At 40.6% G+C, this 22481-nt stretch overlaps 1 protein-coding gene across 1 annotated transcript; it reads right to left on the bottom strand.

Moving 5' to 3' along the window:
* Window positions 1-851: 851 nt before the first annotated feature.
* Window positions 852-4905, bottom strand: LOC146664490 (monocarboxylate transporter 13). The gene is made up of 5 exons (XM_085411022.1): window positions 4671-4905; window positions 4036-4179; window positions 3250-3956; window positions 2717-2957; window positions 852-1134 (listed from the first exon to the last, which is right to left on the bottom strand). Exons 1-5 carry the CDS (start codon window positions 4903-4905, stop codon window positions 929-931), a joined length of 1533 nt encoding a protein of 510 aa, XP_085267148.1. The 3' UTR covers window positions 852-928.
* Between the last annotated feature and the right edge of the window lie 17576 nt (window positions 4906-22481).

Below are 22481 nucleotides of genomic sequence, written 5' to 3'. Positions count from 1 at the left end.
GGACAGGAAAAAATCCCGGTGGGTTTCAAACTCCAATGTTGAAGCTTTGAATAGTTCAGATAACGTCTGGGCTGTTTACAAGGGGCCTGAAAGTAAAGGAGAGGATGCTTCACACAGTTTAGGATTTCATACAACTAACTGCAACTAATTTCCCCCCCCAATAGTCTGTAATCCTCTCTGTGATCTGTATGTATCAGCATTTTCAGCTCAGTGCTGCAGTTAGGAAGGCTGCAAATGCAATAGCAGTATCTTGTCACTGGAGGGAGCCATAGTTGCATTTTAAAAGTAGCGGCTCCGCACTCGTCCATGCAGACACATCATCCATACAAGGATTAAAGACGTTCAGTAACAAAGTTGTATTTATTAACATATGAGAATGACCTTGTGAACGGTCAGGTCAAATCTTATCATTACTACAGCTTTGTGCAGACGAGTCAGCCCAGTGTTTTCTACCAGTGCTTCGGGGAGCGTACAAAATGCTCGTCAGTCTATTGGTACAAAAAGCATTGAGCATTCAGTTAAAAACGGTTAGCCCTTTCATGTGTTTCTGCTTGCTCTTTCTTGAAATTAATCTCAAATGCATCTTTAAAAAACCCCAATACATTTGTTCCTATCCACTGACTGCAAACACGCCTGCAGGACTGACACTGCTAACACTGAAAATAACAAAAACGAGACAGATCGCTTTGTAAAATTGTGCTTTGTGAAAAGTAAACAGAGGGTTGCGAAGTGTTTATATCAAAATGACAAAATGACAATTTCTTTATTTCCAGTGGAAATTTTGTGTGACGTTTGTGTACGTAAAAGCAACATATGGCAGGGTGACAGTTTTTGACGTTTAACTTGCCAGTCCTTGCTTTCTTCTTTTTCCTTTTTTGATGGCAATCTTTGGCTCAGTCACCATTTTAAACTCACCAACTGCAGAATATCATGTCATGTCCTGCTCCTCTTTTTCTTCCCCTCCTAGACTTTGTCCTTTGTTGTCCTTGTGTGTACTCTGGCTCTTGTTAGCTGTGCCCTGACCTCTTCGGTTCGTTATGTGGAGGAGGAGCAGGAACAAGGCAGAGACAATGAGAGACACCCCTGCCATGAGGAAACCTGTCCCATAATCACTCATCTTGTCAATGAAGAATCCTAAAAGGAAAAGTAGAAGTGGGACAACATCTATTCATCACTGGAATTCACCTGCGCTGTCAAAAAACCAACAAACACAACAATGTTTAAGCTATGTTATTGTTCATGAACAAGCAAAAGACTGAGGCAGAAATTGGATTGCACTAACATTAGGTTCATCCTAAGGCAATGAAGCCAGCGACGCACATGAAGGAAACATAAATAGAATCTTTGATGCATCCTCAAAATCCATCAAGTCTCCGGTCATCAAAGTAGTAGAAGTAGTTAGAAATAGCCTCTGTGTCAGAGGAACCATGTTAAGTTAAAAATAGGACACCACTGGCTATATTTGCATCTACTTCACTTCAATGAGCATTTAACTATATTTGAGGTCAGTTTCAGCCTTGAGCGTGTTCTTTAATTCAACATTTAAATGTGGGGGGTGTCACTTTTATCCAAATTAAGAGATTTTTAGGGAGTTAAATAAAAAAAAAGATTCTTTAAATGTCAGCAGGAAAGTAAGAAACTGGGGGAGGACTGAAAAGTATTTGTTGATATTTTTCTATGCAACATTTTCTTTTGTTTAAAGAAAAATCAAATAACCATAAATCTTCCACCAAAGGCAGCGTATCTGTCTGTCTGCATGCCAAATCACACCGGATGTTTTCTAATCTCTATTAACTGCTTTTCTTTAGTGTTGTGTGTGAATGTGAGTCACAACCTCCATAATCAGGTTAAATCCTCGCTGATTTGGGAGGCGGGGCTCATGGTATGTGTTGGTTTGCACAGAGAGAGGAGAGGAGCAGAAAAACATTTTACTGTAATTTAGTTCAAGAAATGCCTTTTTTATTAAATTCGCAGACAGATTACTGGAGATGTATGATGGCATATTTGCAACTCGTTTAAATATATCTTGGCAAGGTGGTGAGATGAAATAGCTGAAAAAAGGACACATGCACTTCCAGTTAGGCGTCTATTTGCCATTTGTCATCTCTTTGCTCTTTTTTTCTGCTTTGCATGCATAGTTACTGCAGCTGCTGTTGCAATGCAGTGTAACAGAAGGAAAAATCAGTGGGAAAGAGCCTCTCTTTAACAAGAAAAAGACATATTTGGAAGCGATCAGCTGTAAAATAAACATAAAGTAGCATCATAATGTGATTTTTACCCACTTGCCCTCTAAATACAAAAGAAAGTGTAAATAGAATAACAAGGATTCTGTCAGATGGACATTTGATGAAATCCATTATTAATTGTAAAGCAGTACTGAATGTAAGCAAGGTATCAAAATCTCATTTGATTCCACTGAGCTTCAGTGCGCTGCAGTTACATCGTAGAAAAATGCATAAGCACAACCACTGTGTAAGACTTTATGTATTGGATAATGTGAGGGGACACTGCGACCTTGAAATGTTTCTAAAGCTTTGCAAATAGAAATGTTAATATAAAGCAACAATTCAATAATTATACCTTTTAGTTTGCAGTCACAACACCTAAATGGATGAGTTTCACAGCAACAACATAAAGTTAAAAATCCATTTCTTTTGTGATATTCACAGAAGGTTTAACATGTCTGTTGTTTTTAGTGTTCACTATAAAAACTCACCAGCAATAGGTGGTCCAAGCAGGCCTCCGCTGCTGCGTATAAGCATGAAGAACCCCAGTGCACTTCCGAGCCTCTGGATGCCCACAACCTCAGCCAGCACAGTGATGTGAATGGCAACCGTTGCACCATACACCAGCCCGTAAACTGCACTAAAAGCAACCAGCTCTGAAAACGAGGTAGCCAACGGGCATAGCAGTAACACTGTACCCAGCAGAATCACTGTAGCCGTCAGCTGCTGCACCTGGAAATGGGAAACAGTGCATTAGAGTGTTTCTTAGTTTCAGACTAGAGGGCTAGTTACATTTTTTTTCTCAATGAGTCGCCGGGAACATCCCAAGTATCGATGCATTATTTACCTTTCCGTAGATATTAAGTTGTAATGATTTACTTATTGTTTCACCCATCACCTACAATATTTCTTGCTCAACAGGCATATCTGTTTGATCTGTAATACTGTTAATAAGAAGCACTTTGCTATCATGTGATTTTCAAAGTATGGTTCTAGGTCTGGTTCATTATTACATTGAACGCACCGTCTCTGTCAGTCTCAGGTTTGCCACCCAGCCAAAAAACACTCTTCCAAAGAGGTCCAGCACTGCAGAGATGGACATAAGAGCAGCTGCCTGGTACTCCTCGATCCCTTTACTGCGGGCATAGGGAACCAGGAACAGAGCTGGGGCAAAGAAACCCAGAGCAGCAAACACCCCAAACATAGAGTAGATCATGAACTGAGCATTTGTAATGAGGGTATAATCTACATACAGAAGAATTTTGTTCTTTAGTTCAGTCCACTTAGTTCTGCTGGTTGATTCTTCAGTCATATCATGTTTGTCACTGGGATCTTCAAAACATAGTTCCACTCTCCACTCATCAGCATCCTCCAGCTCTTTCCCTACATGGCAGCTGGACTTGACCTCATCCAAGTCCTCTTTAGAGACTGATCTGATTTCCAAGCTTTCTTCTGCAGCTTTTATCTCACTGCCATTAGTAGGATCTTTGGTGGCTTTCAGGGGCCTCAACAACATCCCACTTACGCACAGGTTAAGCTGCAGACCCCCTAAGATCAGCAGAGCACCTCTCCAAGAGAAGCTGTCAATCAGCAGCTGAAATAAAGGGGTGAGGACAAAGGTAAAAATGCATTCTCCTGAGCTGGATAAGGCATTTGCCACCGGGCGCCTCTTCTCAAAGTAATAGCCCAGCATGGTCACTGTGGGCGTCCACGTTAAAGCGTAGCCAAATCCTGTAGCAAAGAAAAACAGCAAATATGATATTTTCTGTGTTGTGTTTTCGGTTGGTTTTGTGTGCATTGTATCACCTACCATTTAGAAACCCTACTGTTAAGTAGAGTTCAGTGAGGTTATTGGCAAAAGCCCCAAATACAACTCCTAAGCTGCACATCAGACCCCCCGTTATCACTACAGCACGATGGCTGAATCGTGCGCTGAGTGCAGATGCCACTGGAGCTGCAAATGGACACATAGGACATACTCATATAACTGATTCCATAACAACATTTACACACTTCATAGTATAACAGATGCTTTTTAATCTGTTCTGTAACTTGCTTAGAATTTTAATCGTCGACTTAAGAGTGTCCTTTATTGTCCAGCTATATAATTTATATAACCAAACTATCCTAACAGTTGGGTTCAAAATTATATCTTATTATTTTGAGTACTTTCCTGGTAGTTTTGTGATTAATGCAGTAGAATTCATTCAGCATGAAAAGAACCGGGTGTCAAATGTTTAACCATTTTTTAAATTGTAGAAGTGCGACACCTGGTGGCCACAACTTAAAAAGTGGAGGGCATTTAAAGGGTAAACGCATCGAGATAATACTGTCAAAATAGGAAAATGTGTCGGGATGCTCCGATGTCTACTCTCACCACACTCACTTCCATACGCTTGTATTAAATACAGACATGCTTAAGATTAAAAACTTGCTGATAGTTACCTACAATGTGAATGGTAGCCACCGCAATAGAGGTGATCCACGATGTACCTGTTGCTGTGGTTTCAAAGTATCGATGTATCTCAACGTAGAATACACCAAATGCTTTAATGACCCCAAAGGTCAGACCAAAAACTAGAAAGCAGGAGAGCAGGATGAACCAGGCGTAGCCCCCGTCGGGGGCTGCAGCTGCCGCCATGGTTATCCTTCTCCTCTGAGCTCTCGATGCAGAGTCCATGTTCACTTGCGCTGGCTCCTTAAACAGTCAAATATCTACAGGGAGAAAAACAAGTATGTTATTATTTATTTATTTTTTTGGGCGCTTTTACATTTGATGTCAAATTGTTAAGCAAGATATTAATTTCCATAAGAGACTTTAATTTGTAAACAGATATTGGCTGGTGTCTCTGCACTGAAGATATTCAGAACAGCTACTAAATCTGAATGATGTTCTTGTTTAATTTCAGATGCAAATCAACATATTTTGGACACGAATACATTAAACACAAAGACGTATCTGGATACCTCTGGCTAAAATTTGTCAGTACTAAGTGAAAAAGTTACCTTCTAAGTACAGTACCCAACTGCTGTACTTAATATATGAAAATGTACATCATGATGTCAGTGAACAGAATTACTAATGCATGCAACAACAAGACCAGCCCAGGTATGTCTGAGAGCCAGAGCTGCGATTCTGTCTCCAATAACCATTTAGTCCCTAAAAACAGAGCAACTTCAGCAACCTCGCACAGAGCACTGTACTTCGAAAGTGTAACAGTACAACCAGGCAACCACCCTTAGACTCAAGTTCCCCTGCTGTCATCAGTTTGATAAGTGGTTAAGAAAATATATGGGTGGATATATTTGAGTAATATGTACCTGGCTCGTGTACAGAGCGCTGACAAAAACTCAGAGAAGCTTTTATGATGAACTGGGATCCCACATAAAGTTTCATTTCCAGGTGTAATGGAGAAAATCCAGATAGGATGCAAAATCTTGTGGAAGTCAATACCAGGTTTTTGATTCTAATAGTTTTTCCCTCACATAAACACTCACTGAGCGAATGTTGATTCCTAGGTTAAGAGTTTAGTTCCAGCTGTAATTCCCACCAAGCAATACTGACCGATGATAACGATGACTTGTGTGGTGCAGTTGGATAACGCTGACAATGTAACTTTGGTCATGAGACAGTACATACAGTCCATTTACTTCCTTTGATGTCTGCCTCAAACTGACCACCACGTGTGTCCACAAGACTAAAATCTCGAGGGCTGGATTAGTCTTTGTCTAAGCAGCATTTCATTTCAATAAGCCATACTCACTCTGCCTGCTGAATCAACTAAACATGAAACATTTGTCATAAATCGAGACATTCAACACCTCTTTATTCCAACCAGCGTTTAGTCTGAAAAAGGACATTTTTCATCTTTCTCTGCGTCTGTCCAAAAAGGACAACAGTAAAGTGCATCTATTGTTAGTTATTTGTCTCTTGGTCTCTTTGGACGACAGTCAGAGCACAATTTATCACACATGATAGGATTTAGCTCAGTTCCCTTTTCTGCTGATGAAACATACATAACACAAAAACCGATAATGAAACTGCACAGAGTGCATAGAGAACAGAGGATTTTCATGCATTTCAATTATGGAGATTATTCACCTTCTGTGGGATTTGAATGAAAGAGGTCTGAACCTAAATCCAGATCATGACCCCAACAGCTCAACAACATTATAAGATGAGATGAATGAAAGTGTAATTCAAAGCATTAGATTTTACATGTGATCCATGTAAAATAATATTGCTACCTTACTTTTCTTGGTCAGCATGAAGCCATGATGTTCCTCCTTTGGGGCAGCCGTCCAAGCTTGGTGGGATTTGTTAAGCATAAGCGGCTTGTCACATGCTGAGGTTGTAGTGGTGTTACTCACACAGGAAAAGATGCAGCTCGTCTTCTCGTGTTAGAGGTTAAAAGGTGCAAAAGTCAAGCATGGACAATAAGTGTAAGAAAAGGGGTTAAGTAAAGGAATCAAGGAGATAGGGAATAAAATACAGCAGAGGATTAAATATGATGTAAAAGGTTAAGAGCAACATGTGAACAGCTAACCTGGATAGACCTTTGTACCTCACGGTTCCTGGACATGTTGAAAACAAAGACACATGCAGGGCAAAGTTTTATTAAACTTGTCTTATCAGCTGTTTGGTGAACGTGTTTGTGCGTGTGTGTGTGTGTGTATGTGTGTGTGTGTGTGTGTGTGTGTGTGTGTGTGTGTGTGTGTGTGTGTGTGTGTGTGTGTGTGTGTGTGTGAGAGCGAGCGAGCGAGAGACATTCAGAGCGAAAGATCACGTGCAGATTTAAACGCCATCGTTTTCCTTTCTCGGCTAAATCGTATAAAACGTATAAAAACTATAATTACTATGCGGACATTAGCATCCGCTAGGAGTAACACCATAAACACAATCATGCGTTTCTCTGTAACATTTAATATCAATGACTAACTAACAACAATCAAAGGTGGAAACAATGTATCAGTAAATCAGTTAAGAGCTTCATATTAGAGAACTTAGCTACTTCAGTTTACTCAGAACTTTCTGACCACGAGTGTGACGCGTCCATCATGCAGTTAACAAATCACTACGATACGTTCAAACGCATGTTCTCATTTGCTTCTCAATCAAATCCCCAAATCTGACACTTGTTTGTAACATCCTGGGTTTTTTAAAACCACGATTTTGCCTTGCGTGCTACTTTTAATAGAGCAGTATCATTCAATAGGGAAGATGTTGTGTGTTTCAACACCCCTCAAATACATGTACATTCTGACCGCAACATAATGAAATCTGTAAAAAAAAAATAGACAAATAAAGACAGACCATATTAATGTGGTCCATGATAACCACCCACACATGCAGATAAAGCTACAAGCTCAGACAACTGAGACTGTATTCTGCGCCGGGCACGTCAAAACACAGCTGAGAGCTCAGCAAGTCCTTTCACAAGTGATACGTTTGCTCTGTTGCTGCCTTGCAGACAGTCAACACGACTCCTCTGATCAATGCGTCATATACCAAAGAGAAAATGGCAAGGTTGGTTAAAAGGTGCCCGGAGTGCACGCTTGCTCAAAGCAACACTTGTTTATACCATGTAAAAGTAAAAAGATATGATCCCGTCAAAAAGGTCATCCCATGATTAGTAATGGATTCCTTCAAGGGAAAAACTAAAGATAAATATATTTTTTATTTCAAATGAAAATACTTAAATTAGCAAACTGAGTTTTGATTCATGAGGTGTCCTTTTTAGTCGGGTGCTGTTTTTAAAATAACATAATAAATAATATTTTAGCTTGAATGTGTTTGAATCAGATGGATTTGGATTCATCTGCTCCATTCCTGTGTACCACGGACATATTCATTAGCAAAGGTAAAATAAGGACATGCAAATGTGACATCATTATCCCACAACCACCTGGGACAAACCCCTCGTAAACCTCCTTTAACCACCTCTCAGTGGTACAACCTGCCAATAAACTTTGGCAAACTATTAATTCTGCTCATGAACTGTCTCTTTTATGAGCTTTACAGTTCACTAAAGAGGCACGGTACCAATGTTTGTGGTGTGCCAGATTGTTAGTGTGGATCTTTACAAAGCCAAGTGCACATTGTTTGGGCCAAGTTTATGTGGGCTTGTGAGTCAGCAGACGGCAGCAAAGAGAGAAGTCTTCCTTTAATAGGGAAGCAAATGATCCTTCCTGCTTCATCGATCACATTAAATCTTCTGTCAGTGGTAAAAGTATATATACTCTGTGTACTCTTAACCTATGTTGAATTTGATATTTTCAAAAATAATATCCATAAATGTGATTTGGGGATGACTCACACTCTTTGTTTCAGTAAATTCAAATTTCAGATAGCTTTCCTGTGTTGTGGTGAAGGTCACTGCGTGGCAGTGCTGTTTAGGTGTTAGAGCTTAGCGAGACAGAAACGGTGGGGGATGGAATAAAAGAATCAATCTTCTTTCTCTGCATCTGTCCAACACCCAGGTAATAATTTAGACCAGTCTACCTCTCCTGGATGTATTCCTGTTATGTAACATCAGCAGAAGAATTATCCCAGTCTATTTTAGAGTATCTTTAGTAATTGTACGTTCATGCGAAAGCTTGCTTGTAATGCCCAGAACACAGACATACACGTACCAACGAGTGCTTTAAAACAATTAAAGATTTATAAGAATGGGTGATGAATTACAAATCTATGCTGGGGAAGGTGGGATAGTGGTATAGATGGAGATGGAGACCTGAATAATGAATATGTGCTGCTGAATCCTGACACAGTGCACAGGGTGGTGTTATTAACTGTGCTGTTTAGTGGAGGGTGGACTCTGATGCCTGTCTTCACTGTATCTGGCTTCATGTCTGTTATTGTTATTGCAGCAGAGACGTGTTTGTCTGCACAGGCTGCCCCCACACGTCACCAAACAAGTCAACTTTCTGTTTTTCACACACAGTCTCAGATCTTTGTGCCTATGAGGGAATCCAGAGCCATGTTACGTTTTTTAAAAGCACAATGCTACAGGGAAAATTTGTAGCATACTTCATGGCCAGCGTTGCATTCATTCTGCTGCACGCACGGCTAACTGAAATGCTGACTAAAGCTTTACTGTTGTTTCTTTTTTTCTTCATTTCCAGTCATGATGGTGATGCAACAAAAGTGAAATGCAGAACACCGCTTTGAAAGAAGCCCATAGAAGTTACATGACAGCCAGCTTCCTCTCACTCTTCTAATGCAACAGGTGTTTTAGTTACACACTTCCTCTGTGTGCACTATTTTTAGCCACACTAGCCTCAGTTAAAAGATTTGTATTGCACCATCCATCCATATATTTACCCATCTTCTGGTTGTGGCCATCATTGTGGCACAGTCCAAACAGTTAGGCAGTCCTCCACAGGGCCAGTACACAGACATAATTTACACTCACATTCGCGCTTGCTTGCAGGACCATTGGAAGTAATTAAATCAACAGTTTGGTAAATGGGTAGCAGAGCCACAGTGGTTAGCACTGTGGCTTACATCCAGGAGGTCCTGGGTTTGAATCTGCCATCTGGCCGAGACCTTTCTATATGAGGTTTGCACGAGTTCTCTCTGGGTACGTCTTCCTCCCATAGTCTACAGACATGCAGTTTGTGGGGTTAGATTATCTGGGGATTCTAAATTGCCCACAGGTGTGACTGTGACTGTGAATGGTTGTCTGTCTCTTTGTGTCATTAGCAGCAAATTGCCACCCAGCTAAATCAATACTGCCTCACACTAGCTGTGTGAACGTAAATTTGCATTTTTAACATTTGTGCATGTCACCAACACACAGCAATGAGAGTATTAGACAAGACAGAACTTCCCCGATGCACACCAACTGCGTCCAACAGCCACTCACACATGCACCGCAGTAATGGCCATGAAAGCTAACAAGGCAGTCGGGGGCTACGTGTGATGCAATCAGACACTCGATTGTGTGATGAGCCAAGGTCATTGGAAAAGAACAAAGAGATTGTAATCATACAGGAAAAGAATCTGCTGGCATCAGACCACTGGACCTCATTCCTGCTCTCTGATTAGCAGTGCAGCCAAATGTCCGGCAAATCAACTTCAACCGGTCAGTCTGTTTGTCTGCAATGAAAGACAAATCTTAACTCAGATCCTACTGGAGGCTTGGCACACGCACACACACACACACCACATCAAGGATTGCAAGAGCGATTTAAATCTTTTGGGTATTTTTTATCTTCCCAGTTTCCAAATGTCCTTGTAGCTAAAGAAAAAGTGGATAATATGTTTCAGTTCATTATAAATTCATATATGCAACAGGGCATCGTTTTGATTAGCCTCTGATGTTTTAATTAAAGACCAATGAGTTTGTGAACTCTGCACTAAAGGTTCCCAAGCCAGTGAGAGTTGAAAGATGTCTTTGGAGCTCATTTTTAGGCTGGTCGTGTTCTGTAAAACTGGCCCTTGGCACCTTCCCCACTCTTTCGTCTCCTTCTCCTTCACAAAACAGTTTAGTCAATGATCATTTAGGATTCAAGCCTGCTTAAAAACCATATCACACAATCACTCGCACCAACCCACACACACTGCAGCACACACCCCACATTCACACACCTCAAAAACTTGCAGATATCCTTTCAATCTTCTCCACACACTCAGCCCCCAAGAATGTTTGGCAGTCGGTTTTGTTTATAGCTGAGTGTGAATTATTCTAGTGAGTGAAGAAGAGAGGGGGGAATTGGAAGGGGCTTCCTCTGGAGAGTGGCTGACAGCCTTGTCAAAAATTCTGCAGATACACGCAAACTCAGCCAAAACATGCCCTGGGGGGTATAGATTTGACCCTTTTGATGTAGATGTCGGTTAATTCATGCCACATGAACAGGTGCATCGATGCTGCCCCAAGGCTGCTTTGTACGGGCGTCCACAGGAATTACAATGTTCAGTCCATATGTGGAGGAGGAATATGAACCCCTTGGGGATAACACGGGTTTGGTGTAGGAGTTAGCTTTATATGGAGAAAAGTTGGTAGAACACAGAAAAGAAGTATTGCCTCTCTCACTCACTTCCATCTATGTTTCTGCTCCAAAATCACTCTCTGTATCCTTTTTATGTATTTGTCCAACCATGTAAATGGGCTGAAGAGAGTAAAAGTTGTAGTCTACCTGAAGGACAGTCTCTCCTTGCATCACCCTTCTGTCCCAGCTCTCCACCTTTGCTTGAATGCTTCAGTCTTTGCTTGCCTCTCCGTGGCAAACTCCCAGAAAGTACAGGTGTGTGTGGGCCTGCCCAGATGGCAGTGTTTTTGATGATGACAGGAGGAAGAACAAGCCAACCGAACTCAGGTCTTCTAGTCTTCTATTCTACTGCCCCCCACCCCCCACCGCCCTTTTTTTTACATTAAAAATAATCAGCAGTGTTTGGTTTGATAAAGAGCTCAAAGTAACCTGTAAACCTCATTAATAAACATTTCAGTGATAAAAACAATACATTTGTGGTTCACAGCCTTTGTGCTGCACGCCCTGGGAGATGCCACATTCTTGCATTAGTTTGGCAAAGAGTTGCATTTTTTAACAAAAAAGGTTCCATCACAAACACCAAATAATGTAATACATTAGTAACAGTGTTACAGATTAAGCTTCTGCCAGCACAAACCGAACATTCCCTACTCCCGTTGCTTCACATTGAAAGGATTTAACAGGCAGGCATAAACTAGTCACAGGAAGTCTTTGTTGGCGAGTCTAGCACTTACCACTATCATTCTTCAGAAAAACGAAGCCAAATCACTGGAATTTTCAGGATTTTGCCACAGATGACCAGTTTGAAATATTGCAGGAACTAAATTAACAGACACACAGAGCGAAAATGAGCAACAACTTTTACTTTTTCTCTTCCCTCTTGTCTCGTCTCATTCCCTGCACAGCATGGGATCAGATCACAGTTACTCACAGAACGAGTGGGCTATTGTCTGATGTCTTCATTAAAAAAAATTACATTTACATTTTTTCTCTGCCTCTCGGTACTCTGTAACCTGTAGTTTTAAACCTAATTTGTTGTTTCCAGCAGAAGATCAAACAGGACTAAACAAGATGACTCAATTGGACTCAAATGATTTTGTGCTCTTGAATGGCTTATGTCCTTGTTACACTCCATAATTTCAACTTGACATATATGCTAGTTCTCGCTCACAGTAATACTAGTGTACAAAGAGACACATTAGCATTCCTTCATAAAATATTTAAAAATCTGCAGCAGTTCAAACCGAATCTGAAATAAATGGATGGTTCGCCCTCACCTGCTCGTGTCTTGCTCTGGTCTCCAGGTGAAAGATGTGTTAAAGCAGGAGGTTGCTAACAAGCACAAGGTTGCTCACACTTGTGTTACCTGTAAACACAAGGAATGAGTCTTTACAGGTAATGAGTTGGAAGCTTGGACTTAAAGAGTGGGATCAGCTGGTGTTGGAGTGTTTGTTTTTTAAATAACGATTTCACAGGGGAATACTTCCCCTGAATTCTGAACATTCCCACTGCTTCAGTAGGCTATGATGCTTCCCATTATGCTATTTCTTTGATGGACTATTTGCTTTGAATTGCATAATATTTAGAGTTCTATCATCTCTGCGACTGTACCGTCATAGAAACTGCACCACTAACTAATTTATTACAGAAAATATGTTACAAAATGTAACATTACAAAATAACACAATTTTGCTAGATGCTCTATGAGCTGTGCATGCTAATGATGCAGTATACTCCAAATACTCCTGCTGGGCACTCAAAGTGCTTCCTACTGCAAGTCTCATTCATCTAATCACACATATATTCATATAATGTTTTATCCATGCCTAAGCATATTTTCTAACATTCACACACTCACACTCCAATGAAAGCATCAAGGACAACTCAGGGTTCATCTTCTTGTCCAAGGATATATTGACATGTACACAGGAGGAGCAAAGGAGCTATTTACTTGAGCCACAGCCACCCCAATGACAGTGCAAACACGCCAGTGTTCACCAGATAATCTGTCCCACCATTTCTAGAACCTTAGCATGTTATCTCTTAACACATATGCAAAATGGTAATGGTTCTTGACCTGGGAGTGCAAACAAGTGGCTCTTTTGTTAATCTCCTGTGGTGTTGATGAAATTAGATGAATATGAATATGGAACAAAACAAACACTACCTACTGAGCTATTCCTGTTATCCATTAAGTGTGCTCAACCTCAATAGCAGTGGATACCATGGATGATATATATCTATAGAAATGTGAAAAAAGATTTTCACACAAGGGGGGGATCACAAACCTTGCACCGGTGTCCTGACTCTGGCTCCTGTGCTTGACTCAGTCGTGTTAAGCGGGACACTCAAACAATGTGATGCTAGTAAGTATCTTTCCCCTGCAGTTAAGACTAGACTAGCAGCACTTTGTTGTGTTCATTAGGTTTATTTAAACAAATCATTGAATTCAGAAGTTCCAGGCACTTCCATAGCCAACGGGGAAAAAACCAGGCACCTAAGCACCTCCACACATTTATAAAAGAAGCGATTGATCTCAGGAGCTCAGTGAATTCCAGCATGGCGCAGTAACCCGATAGAGTACCTTTGAGATGAATTAGAGCAGAGCCTGTGAGTCAGGCTGCCCCCTCCAGCATCAGTGTCCGACCTCACAAATGCACTTCTGCAAGAAAAAAAATCCCATAAACAGACTCCTCAACTTTGTGGAAAGCTTTCCCAGAAGAGCTGAAGATGTCATAGCTGCAAAGGGTGGGACATTGAACACTATGGATTAAGAATGGGATGTCACTCAAGTTTATATGTGTCCGCAGGCACATCTGGTAACTTTGGTAACAAAACCAGTTCAGAAGATGCTGGGACTCTGTGACATGGTCTCCTTAGTTTCCAGACATTCATGGACTTTTGTTAAAAGAGGAGGGGGTGCTGCACAGTGGTAAACAGCCTTGTTCTGCCACCATTAGTCGACTAGTCACGATGTCGTCGACGACTAATTTAATAGTCGACGCGTCGTTTGAAGCTTTGTAAGATTCCAAAACACGCAGGAATAAGTAGCAGGATTTAAGAGTGTAATAACGGACTGAAACAGAAGATGGCAGCACTGCATGTACAAGGATGCCAGCTGCCGTTAAACCCCGAAGAAGAAGAAGCTGTGTCCAAATTCAGGAACCGCATCCTCCTGTACCCGCATTTGTAGGCTGATTACGCTACAGCGACACGACGAAGACTGTCCAAATGCTAAGACTTGGACAAATGCGCCCTTCATTTCCCCAGATTTGAAGGATGGGTCGGGTGAATACTTCGTGGCTCAACCTATCCCAGAATTCATAGCGTGGCCCTGCTCAGTAGTGATGTGCGATACCACTGATTTCCTTTCCGATCTGATACCAAGTAATATTCAGGGTGGTATCGACGATACTGATCCGATACTTTGTACAAAAACGTATTTTATTTATTGTATCTCAAATTATAGCATCATAATGATTACAGGACATCAGATTACTTGTTCTTATCACTTAATAATGCAGAGTTCATCATAAAGAAATAAAAAAAACTGAAGTTGTGCTATTTGACCACCTTGCCTGCCTGTGAGAGACGTCTGTCTCGCCCTAGCAGCACCTGTCCCTCTCCTCCTCTTCAGTTCGTCTCAACGCTCGTCATATTCTGTGATATGATTTACTCTGAGGTGACAAGGTTAGTGATGTTGCCACAACCATACATGCCAACCCTCCTGATTTTTCCGGGAGAATCCCAAATTTCAGTGCCCCTCCCGAAAATCTCCCGGAGCCACCATTCTCCCGAATTTCTCCGATTTTCCACCCGGACAACAAAATTGAAAAACCATATCGCAGAATTCATAGCGCGGCCCAGCGAATTCCAGTTTCCAACAATGACGGCAGCTACTTAGTTTTAATATTACTCTTATTTCTCTTTCTGGGTCGCAAAAAAACTTTGAACATATTTTCAGGTGAGAATGTAGCTGTGTGAACTTCAAATATCTGAGCCGACACATCATCTTCAAACCCCCGCGGGCTTTCACTACTCAGGTTAAACATGATATTTAAGTCACTTTGATAACTTAAAAATGTTCTTGTTTGGCTTCTTCAGTGTTTTATTTATTCGTGAGTAAATCGGTTTGGCTGAGATTAAAGTGATTAGATTTAATTTAATTTTATTTTATTAATCCCTCGGGTGGGTTCCTCGAGGGTTTTCACACAGCTGAATAAACATCAAACAGAAAACTGATTAAACAGAAGTGTGAGACGGTCGAGAGTTTAAGTCAGCGCCCGGTTATATTTTAGATAGCAAGGAGCAGACGGCAGAGTTTCACTCCACCGAGGGAGCTCGTGACGTACTACCCGGCTTTCTTTAGAAAGGCCGGGTCCTCAGGTGGAAGCAGCCTCTGAATTTGGACACCCCCGCTGTTTCCAAGCCGGGTACATTGGGTAGGATGTTTTTCCAGGTAGGATGGATTCCCAGAACACCGGCCAATAATAACGGTGACATTTAACGTATTTTATCCGATAAATAAACACTGTAAAATGTATTTATCACCCCCTCCCCCCCCCCCCCCCCCCAACAGCCCTTTTGAATATCTCCCTAATTCTGAGGTCTCAAGGTTGGCAAGTATGGCCACAACACCTCACTTTTTTGCCACATGTATCGTGAACCACGTCTCAGCTGTTTGTGGAGGTAAAATAAGTCCACACAATTATGCTCAGCCATTGTTGTGAGTTCACGCGCCAGCGGCTGCCAGACATTAATACAGCGTATTTCGCACATAAGTATGAAGGCGGAAGAGGAAGTAGTTCCTTTGAATGTAGACAATCCGAATGATGTAGTTTCTAATCGACTAATCACAAAAATAATTGGTGACTAGTTGACTATCAAAATAATCGTTTGTGGCAGCCCTAGTTCTAACGTTTTTGATATGTGTTACTGCCATAATATTAAAGATAACTTCAAATGGTGAATTTTCTCTGTTTAAACATTTGAGATGTTTTCTGTTTTCTGTTATAAATAAAATATAATTTCATGAGATTTGCAAATCACTGAATTCAATTTTTACACAGCATCCTAAATGAACCGGGTTTATACATCAAAGATGTGGATTATGTGTTGGTGGCCTCATTGTACAGAAGCCTTTGTTTGTATGCATGTTACCTACTTGCATTGTTGTTTCTCCTCTTCCCTTTTAATTTGTATCCACAGGTAACAGGAGGTTTGGTTTTTGTAAACAGTTATCTGGTTAGCCTCAGGTAATCTTTGAGTTCAACACAGCTGAAAAGGAATGTTTAACGACTGTATTATATTCAGTTTGATGCTGGTCTGGCCGGCTGATTTCCCCTTTCTGTCCCTCTGTGCTGGCTTGCAGGTCCTGGGTAAGCAGAGTTAATCAGGGGTATTGCTAGAGCATGAATGTTTACAGACACTAAACGTCGCCTTTGCAGAGGATGATAAAATACTTCAGTGAATAAAATCTGCTGCAAATCTTGCGAAGACTGTGAAGCTCTGAAGGACTTTTTTTATTACGAGCCTCACTGTAACTACTTGAGCTTCCCTCCTCCTGAGCTTTCCAGGACATTTTTTAGCATGTTTGTGTTAATCTTTTACCAAGTTCACTGTCTTTATGTGAGCGTGTTTGTGTGAGTCCTCTGTTATTATAAGGTATTAAAGGGCAGTGGACCATCAAGTCAAGCTGCCACGTAATAAAGGGCACATAATTCATTTCACTATGGAGCAGAAAAATGTGCTTGGCTTTAGATAAGAAGACACTTACAGAGACTCTTGTTTTCTCTGTCCACTCCCTCTCTCTGATGTTCCTCTGTCTCTCCTTTTTCTGTCTTTTATATTTTTATCAAATCTACACAAATCCTCTGATTTCCCACTAACAAATATTCAAATATTAAATCACATAGAAACCCATCAACAACAGCTTGTGTTTGTCTTTTTCTTGAGATTCATGTTTTTTTGGTTTTGTTTGGAACAAACTGGTTCAGTGTCCCTACAGTCGAACATTAATGGCAGAATGCATTTTCTTCCCTTTTCCATTTTATTCCTTTAAATTAGAGTGAGAAAACACACTGGGACACGAGAAAGACTCATTCGGCTGATTAAAATCTACATTTGCGGTCTGAGCCAAGTGCTCTCTATCTAGATGGTGGGATATGTCCTCTGTAGGGATTTCTGTGCTGATAGTCTGTGCCTGTGCAGTTTAATTGGATCCATATCTTACCATATATCTTATGGTGTGCATCAACTATGATGCCTATGGTGGAAAATCAAACACCAGCTTATCCTATCTCATGACATGGAGGGAATTAAGAAAATTCTTTCTTGTAACAAAGAAGAGAAATGCTCAGTGGGGGGATTTCCCAGCATCACAGAATCAGTGCATAATCTCACATCAAGGTAAAATTTGCTATATAGGAAAATGTTTGAGATTTACAAATTGGTTGTGTTGAAAAAAAGATGTCATACAGATGACGCTGCAAAGCAACTTCAGTTGCACCACCGGCCTGAACATCTCTGCAGTACAAGAATCACCCTCTCGCCACATTAGCAGCAGCCTCCCTGAAGTAAAACTGCTACAAAAAAAGAAAAGGAAAGGTGAAAATCCTACAATTTTGCAATTTGACCTTATTACAACCAGTAATACCTGTAGTATGAAATATTTCTCAACTTTATTTATTCCAGAACAAAAAATGTTAAAAATAATCATACTTCTAAAATCAAAATCTGCACATCTACTCACAAGGACTGCTCCAAGGATTAAAACAAGCAGCTCACTTCACGTGTCCCTACAAGCACATACGATACCCTTTTCTCACTGCTGTCTTGAACCTGTAATAATTCATGGCTGTGGAACAACTGAAATTCAAGTGTTAGCTTCACTATGAAAATTACAGCACCTCCGACAAGCTAACACCAGTTAACTGTAGCCTTAGCTGTCATCAGTACAAATGTAGGATGAAAGCAAAGCTGGCTTTGAATATTAAACAGCTACTTCTCCTCCTTACGTGGCTCTTGGGTCTTTGGGAGTTTGGGTTGTTGAAGACTGGTGGGTCTCCCCTCAGCATGACACCAGACAAAAATCTGATAAGTCTCAACATGATCACTCAGTTCATTAACTGAGGTAAAGTGCTATGATACATGCATATGTATATGTAATTTATAAGGAATATTGTAGCATATGTCAATATACAGTGCTTGACTATATGTCATAAAACAAGCATTTCTCCAAGCATGACATCCCAGTGTATTTCAGACCCAGCAACACGCTCAGACAGAAACTGGTTCACCCGAAAGACAAAACGCCAAAACACAAACTTAACAATGTGGTGTATGCTGTACAGTGCAGCGAGGAATGCTCAGACCTCTACATTGGAGAGACCAAACAGCCACTTCACAAGCGCATGGCACAACACAGAAGAGCCACCTCCACAGGACAAGACTCAGCAGTCCATCTGCATCTTAAGGATAAAGGACACTCTTTTGAGGATGCCAATGTTCACATTTTGGACAGAGAGGACAGATGGTTTGAAAGAGGAGTGAAAGAAGCCATCTATGTCCACTGTGAGCGACCATCTTTGAACAGAGGCGGGGTTTACGACACCAACTCTCTGCCATCTATAATCCAGTTTTGAGATCCCTTCCCAGACGCCTTAACGCCCACTCACATCCTGGGCCATCTGATCTCAGGAATTCGCATGATAAGGTGGGGCCAGGTTTCACAATGAACACACCCGAAACTCTGGCTGATTGGGACCCACACCCAGTTTCACACCTTGGCTCAGGCGATTAGAGGATCATCAGGGGGTCCTTTTGTCCCTCTGTGGGGGGAAACTCCCACTAGGTTTCTATCTGGGACTCTCCACCATTTGACCTTAGAACTGAAGAAGCTTCTCGGATGAGAGGTGAAACGTCTTCAAGCAACTTAAAGAAGTCCAGACGCTTTTCTTCGCAAGCTCCTTAGACTACGATGACCTGGATGACTGAGGACCTTCACAGACACGTCATAAAACAAGACAACATCAGTAATTTAAGTATATTTGAGAAAATTACATCATTATCTTTTAAGCAAATTACAAAATTCATGTTCTTAAACCCAAAGCCAGGAAAGACTTCTCTGATCAGTCAGAAATTAATCACCAATTAAAATCAACCACCAACCCCAATTCTTCTGCAGTTAAATAAGCGTAATTTGGTATAAAATGAATCATTTGCTTTGCCATTTTTTCAGCTTATCTTTTAAAACAGTACATTTGAAAGTTGTTGGATACAATTTGATTATAGAGTTTGTACGATGTGAACCATAAAAAAACATAAAAATGATTTTGGTAATGATAAGTAGCATTAATTTAGGGCATCTGTGGCATAAACCTCACAATGAGTGGTGGTCTCATAAATTTTTCAAGCATTGTATGTTTATTTATCATCTTTAAAAAAATTAATGGAAAAATGGTGACACCAAATATTAACCTTTTTTAAAAAAAAACAACACATACCACACAGATAATCTGCTGAGCTGCTCTTTAAAAGTTTCTGCCAGGGTGGATGATTTACCATATTGGTAAATGTAACTTCACGTGTATTAACCACCAGGGAGAATATCCTACTTTGTATTGGGACTGCTTCCATCTGCAGTGACTTATACGTATTTGGTGGTGTGACTGTTTTGGGGATCTTCAATTCGTCACATCCACATATAAAATGCATAAGGCAAGGGTAACACAGCTCCATACCCATCCACATACACCGAATGCTGCAGGGCATGAGACCAGCTGAGAGAAGACCCAGAAAACAGAAAGAATGAATGAAAACAGAAATGACCTTGATTAGGGTTGTGAAAAAAGAGGTGAGGTTAGGGTGGGTTGCAAAGTAACTTGCAGATGCACAGAACTGTGTGCAGGATAAATCAGCTTAAACAGTAGTGCCAAGCATTAGTAGATGTTGACTGGCAGTGAGGGCAGCTGATGTCTCTGGATAATGGCAAAGCCTGACTTTGGGGCCTACCTGAGCTACCATCATGACAGACTTATACCATCAAGCTTTCTTCTTCTTCTCTTCCTTCCCCAAAACTGTAATAAGCGTCTGCTGAGATTTCTTTAATGGCACAGAGCTAGAAGCGACATACATGACAGATGCTCCATCTGCTGTATGCTGAGTCCCAATCCTCACCTCCATCCAAACACCTCTACCACATCCACGCTGTGCACCTCCGTTCTTATTTTACCAGAAGCATGACATACACATTTTTCAAGTTAACTTTATTTGTTCAGCCTTTCTTATCACATTGTCAAAGGGTTCCTCAGCGCCCACATCATGGAACAATGAATGCATGCAGCGACCTTTCGACTGTCAATGAGCAAGAAATACTCCCCCTAAAACCATGGATGAAAAAATAAGTAGGCGTGTGAGAGACAGTTTATCCGTGCAAGAAAGAGAGAAAGTGTCATGGTCCTGGATCGGTGACCCAGAGTTTTGTGTTTCATTTTGATATCATCTTGTGTTTTGTGTTGATTCTTATTTTGTATTAGTTCTTAAGGTTTTAGTGTTCTCCCTTCTGTGCTCTGTTCATGCCTCTGAGTTTGTGTTTGTAAAACAGTTTGTGAGTTTCCTGTTTTACTTTGAAGGTCTGTGTCTCGTCGTGTCTAATTAGGTTCAGCTGTGTTCCCCTCTGGTGTGTCAGTCCCTCACTACATTACATAATTCTGGCTACAAGCATGGCCAATAGGTCTTTATATAGAAAACTTACTTAAAACTTAACAAAAGTCTTCCTCTGATCCCTCCTGTGTGATTTCTTTATTTGAATAACTCGTAGCATTGCTTTGTCCAAAATTATATAATTGAGACATTTTTGTTATTGTTACCAATGCTAATCAAAACCTGTTAAGATTGATACATAAGAATGATACAGTGTGAGCAGATAATTGCGCTGAGCACTGTCCTTTTTGGAAAATGCACTGGATGCTCGTTCTTATTTTCTTATCTAACCATGTGAGTTAGGTAAGAGGATTATTGCTGCTGTTATGTTTGTATGGAGACAGAGCCAGGATGTAATTAGCTTAGCTTACCATGATGATTTGAAACTGCATTAAACACCTGCACGTGACCACCGGCTAGCTAAGTAACAGTCGTTTTTTGTTCTACACAGACTGTCTAAATATACTTTTTTTTTCATGGCCTTCTCGCCTCCGTGTCTGCGTGTCTTCTTCTACATATATTTGCCTTATTAATGCAAAAACGGTGATGTGTTGACTGGAAAGGTCAAATAAAAATGTAAAACACAAAGATATTTTTTGAGGGTTGACCCCACACAACCTTCATAAAACAATGGGCTGATTCCTGTACAAAAAATTAAAGGGCTTAGCTTTATTTAGCAAACACCCTGCTGGCTCCAACATCCTAAATGATATTACTTTTTTAATGCAACTTTCTGCAAAGAGAAAATATTAGAACATTTTCAAGTTAGAATAAAATGTTTTAGTCGTTTAAAAAGTGCCGCTCAAAAGCGAAAGTCCTTGAAAAGGTCTTTATCAAACATTCATCTTTCTTGTCTTTGACGTGTAAGTGACTTTTTGGACTGAACTTTACTTTTGAGCATCAGTAATGATTTGTGACGATGAGCTACACAGACATATGAGAATACTTGATCCCCCGTAGCTGCTTTTAGAATAATGGTCCATACGAGTTATGATCAGTGTTGCAAAACCCCATTATATACTGTTTATAATATCAATGTGTCTTTACCTACTGAGTATACAGATGGATAAAAAACTTTGTAAAATACATTATATTTCATCATGTGCATGTAAATCTTAATTCTAAGGCATGAAAACCACAATAAAGCAAAAGAAATTGCCACTGAATTAATAGAGAAAAAAAAAGATAAATCTTATTTGAAGCAACTGGATGAAGTTGAGTTTCAGGCAGTAACCCGTTTCCCTGTGGGGGTTTTAATCCCAACTTTAATCTAGATTACATCCACATCTGTCATGTCCCTGCGTGCCTCCACAACCTTCTTGGACCCCACGGTGCTGCAGGCAACTCTTCTCAGTAAAAGAACTCTGAGAGGTCCAAAGGCCACAGCGGGATTAAACAGAGTAGATGAGGACAGATTTGTTCCAGACACGAAGATCAACAATAACCAGAGACCGCTGTCTTAAAAACATTAGATTAGACATTAGAGAGACGCTCTTCCACAGTGCTGTAATTGTGCGCATGAAAACGAGAAGGTGATGTAAGAAGCGGATTGCCACAGAA

Source organism: Rhamphochromis longiceps, linkage group LG7 (assembly GCF_057381845.1).
Source record: "Rhamphochromis longiceps isolate RC_006_pf linkage group LG7, R_longiceps_female_GT1.1, whole genome shotgun sequence".
Taxonomy (NCBI): domain Eukaryota; kingdom Metazoa; phylum Chordata; class Actinopteri; order Cichliformes; family Cichlidae; genus Rhamphochromis; species Rhamphochromis longiceps.
Note: the sequence above shows the minus strand (reverse complement) of the source record. Positions and strands in the feature narration are given on the sequence as shown.

What these genes read in the sequence shown, in the direction of transcription:
- LOC146664490 (XM_085411022.1), bottom strand. Translation starts at nt 4,905, where the DNA reads ATGGACTCTGCATCGAGAGCTCAGAGGAGAAGGATAACCATGGCGGCA. An exon ending in GGCTACCATTCACATTGTAG is followed by an intron (nt 4,180 to 4,670) that starts GTAACTATCAGC and finishes GTCCATTTGCAG; the next exon opens with CTCCAGTGGCATCTGCACTC. An exon ending in AACAGTAGGGTTTCTAAATG is followed by an intron (nt 3,957 to 4,035) that starts GTAGGTGATACA and finishes TCTTTGCTACAG; the next exon opens with GATTTGGCTACGCTTTAACG.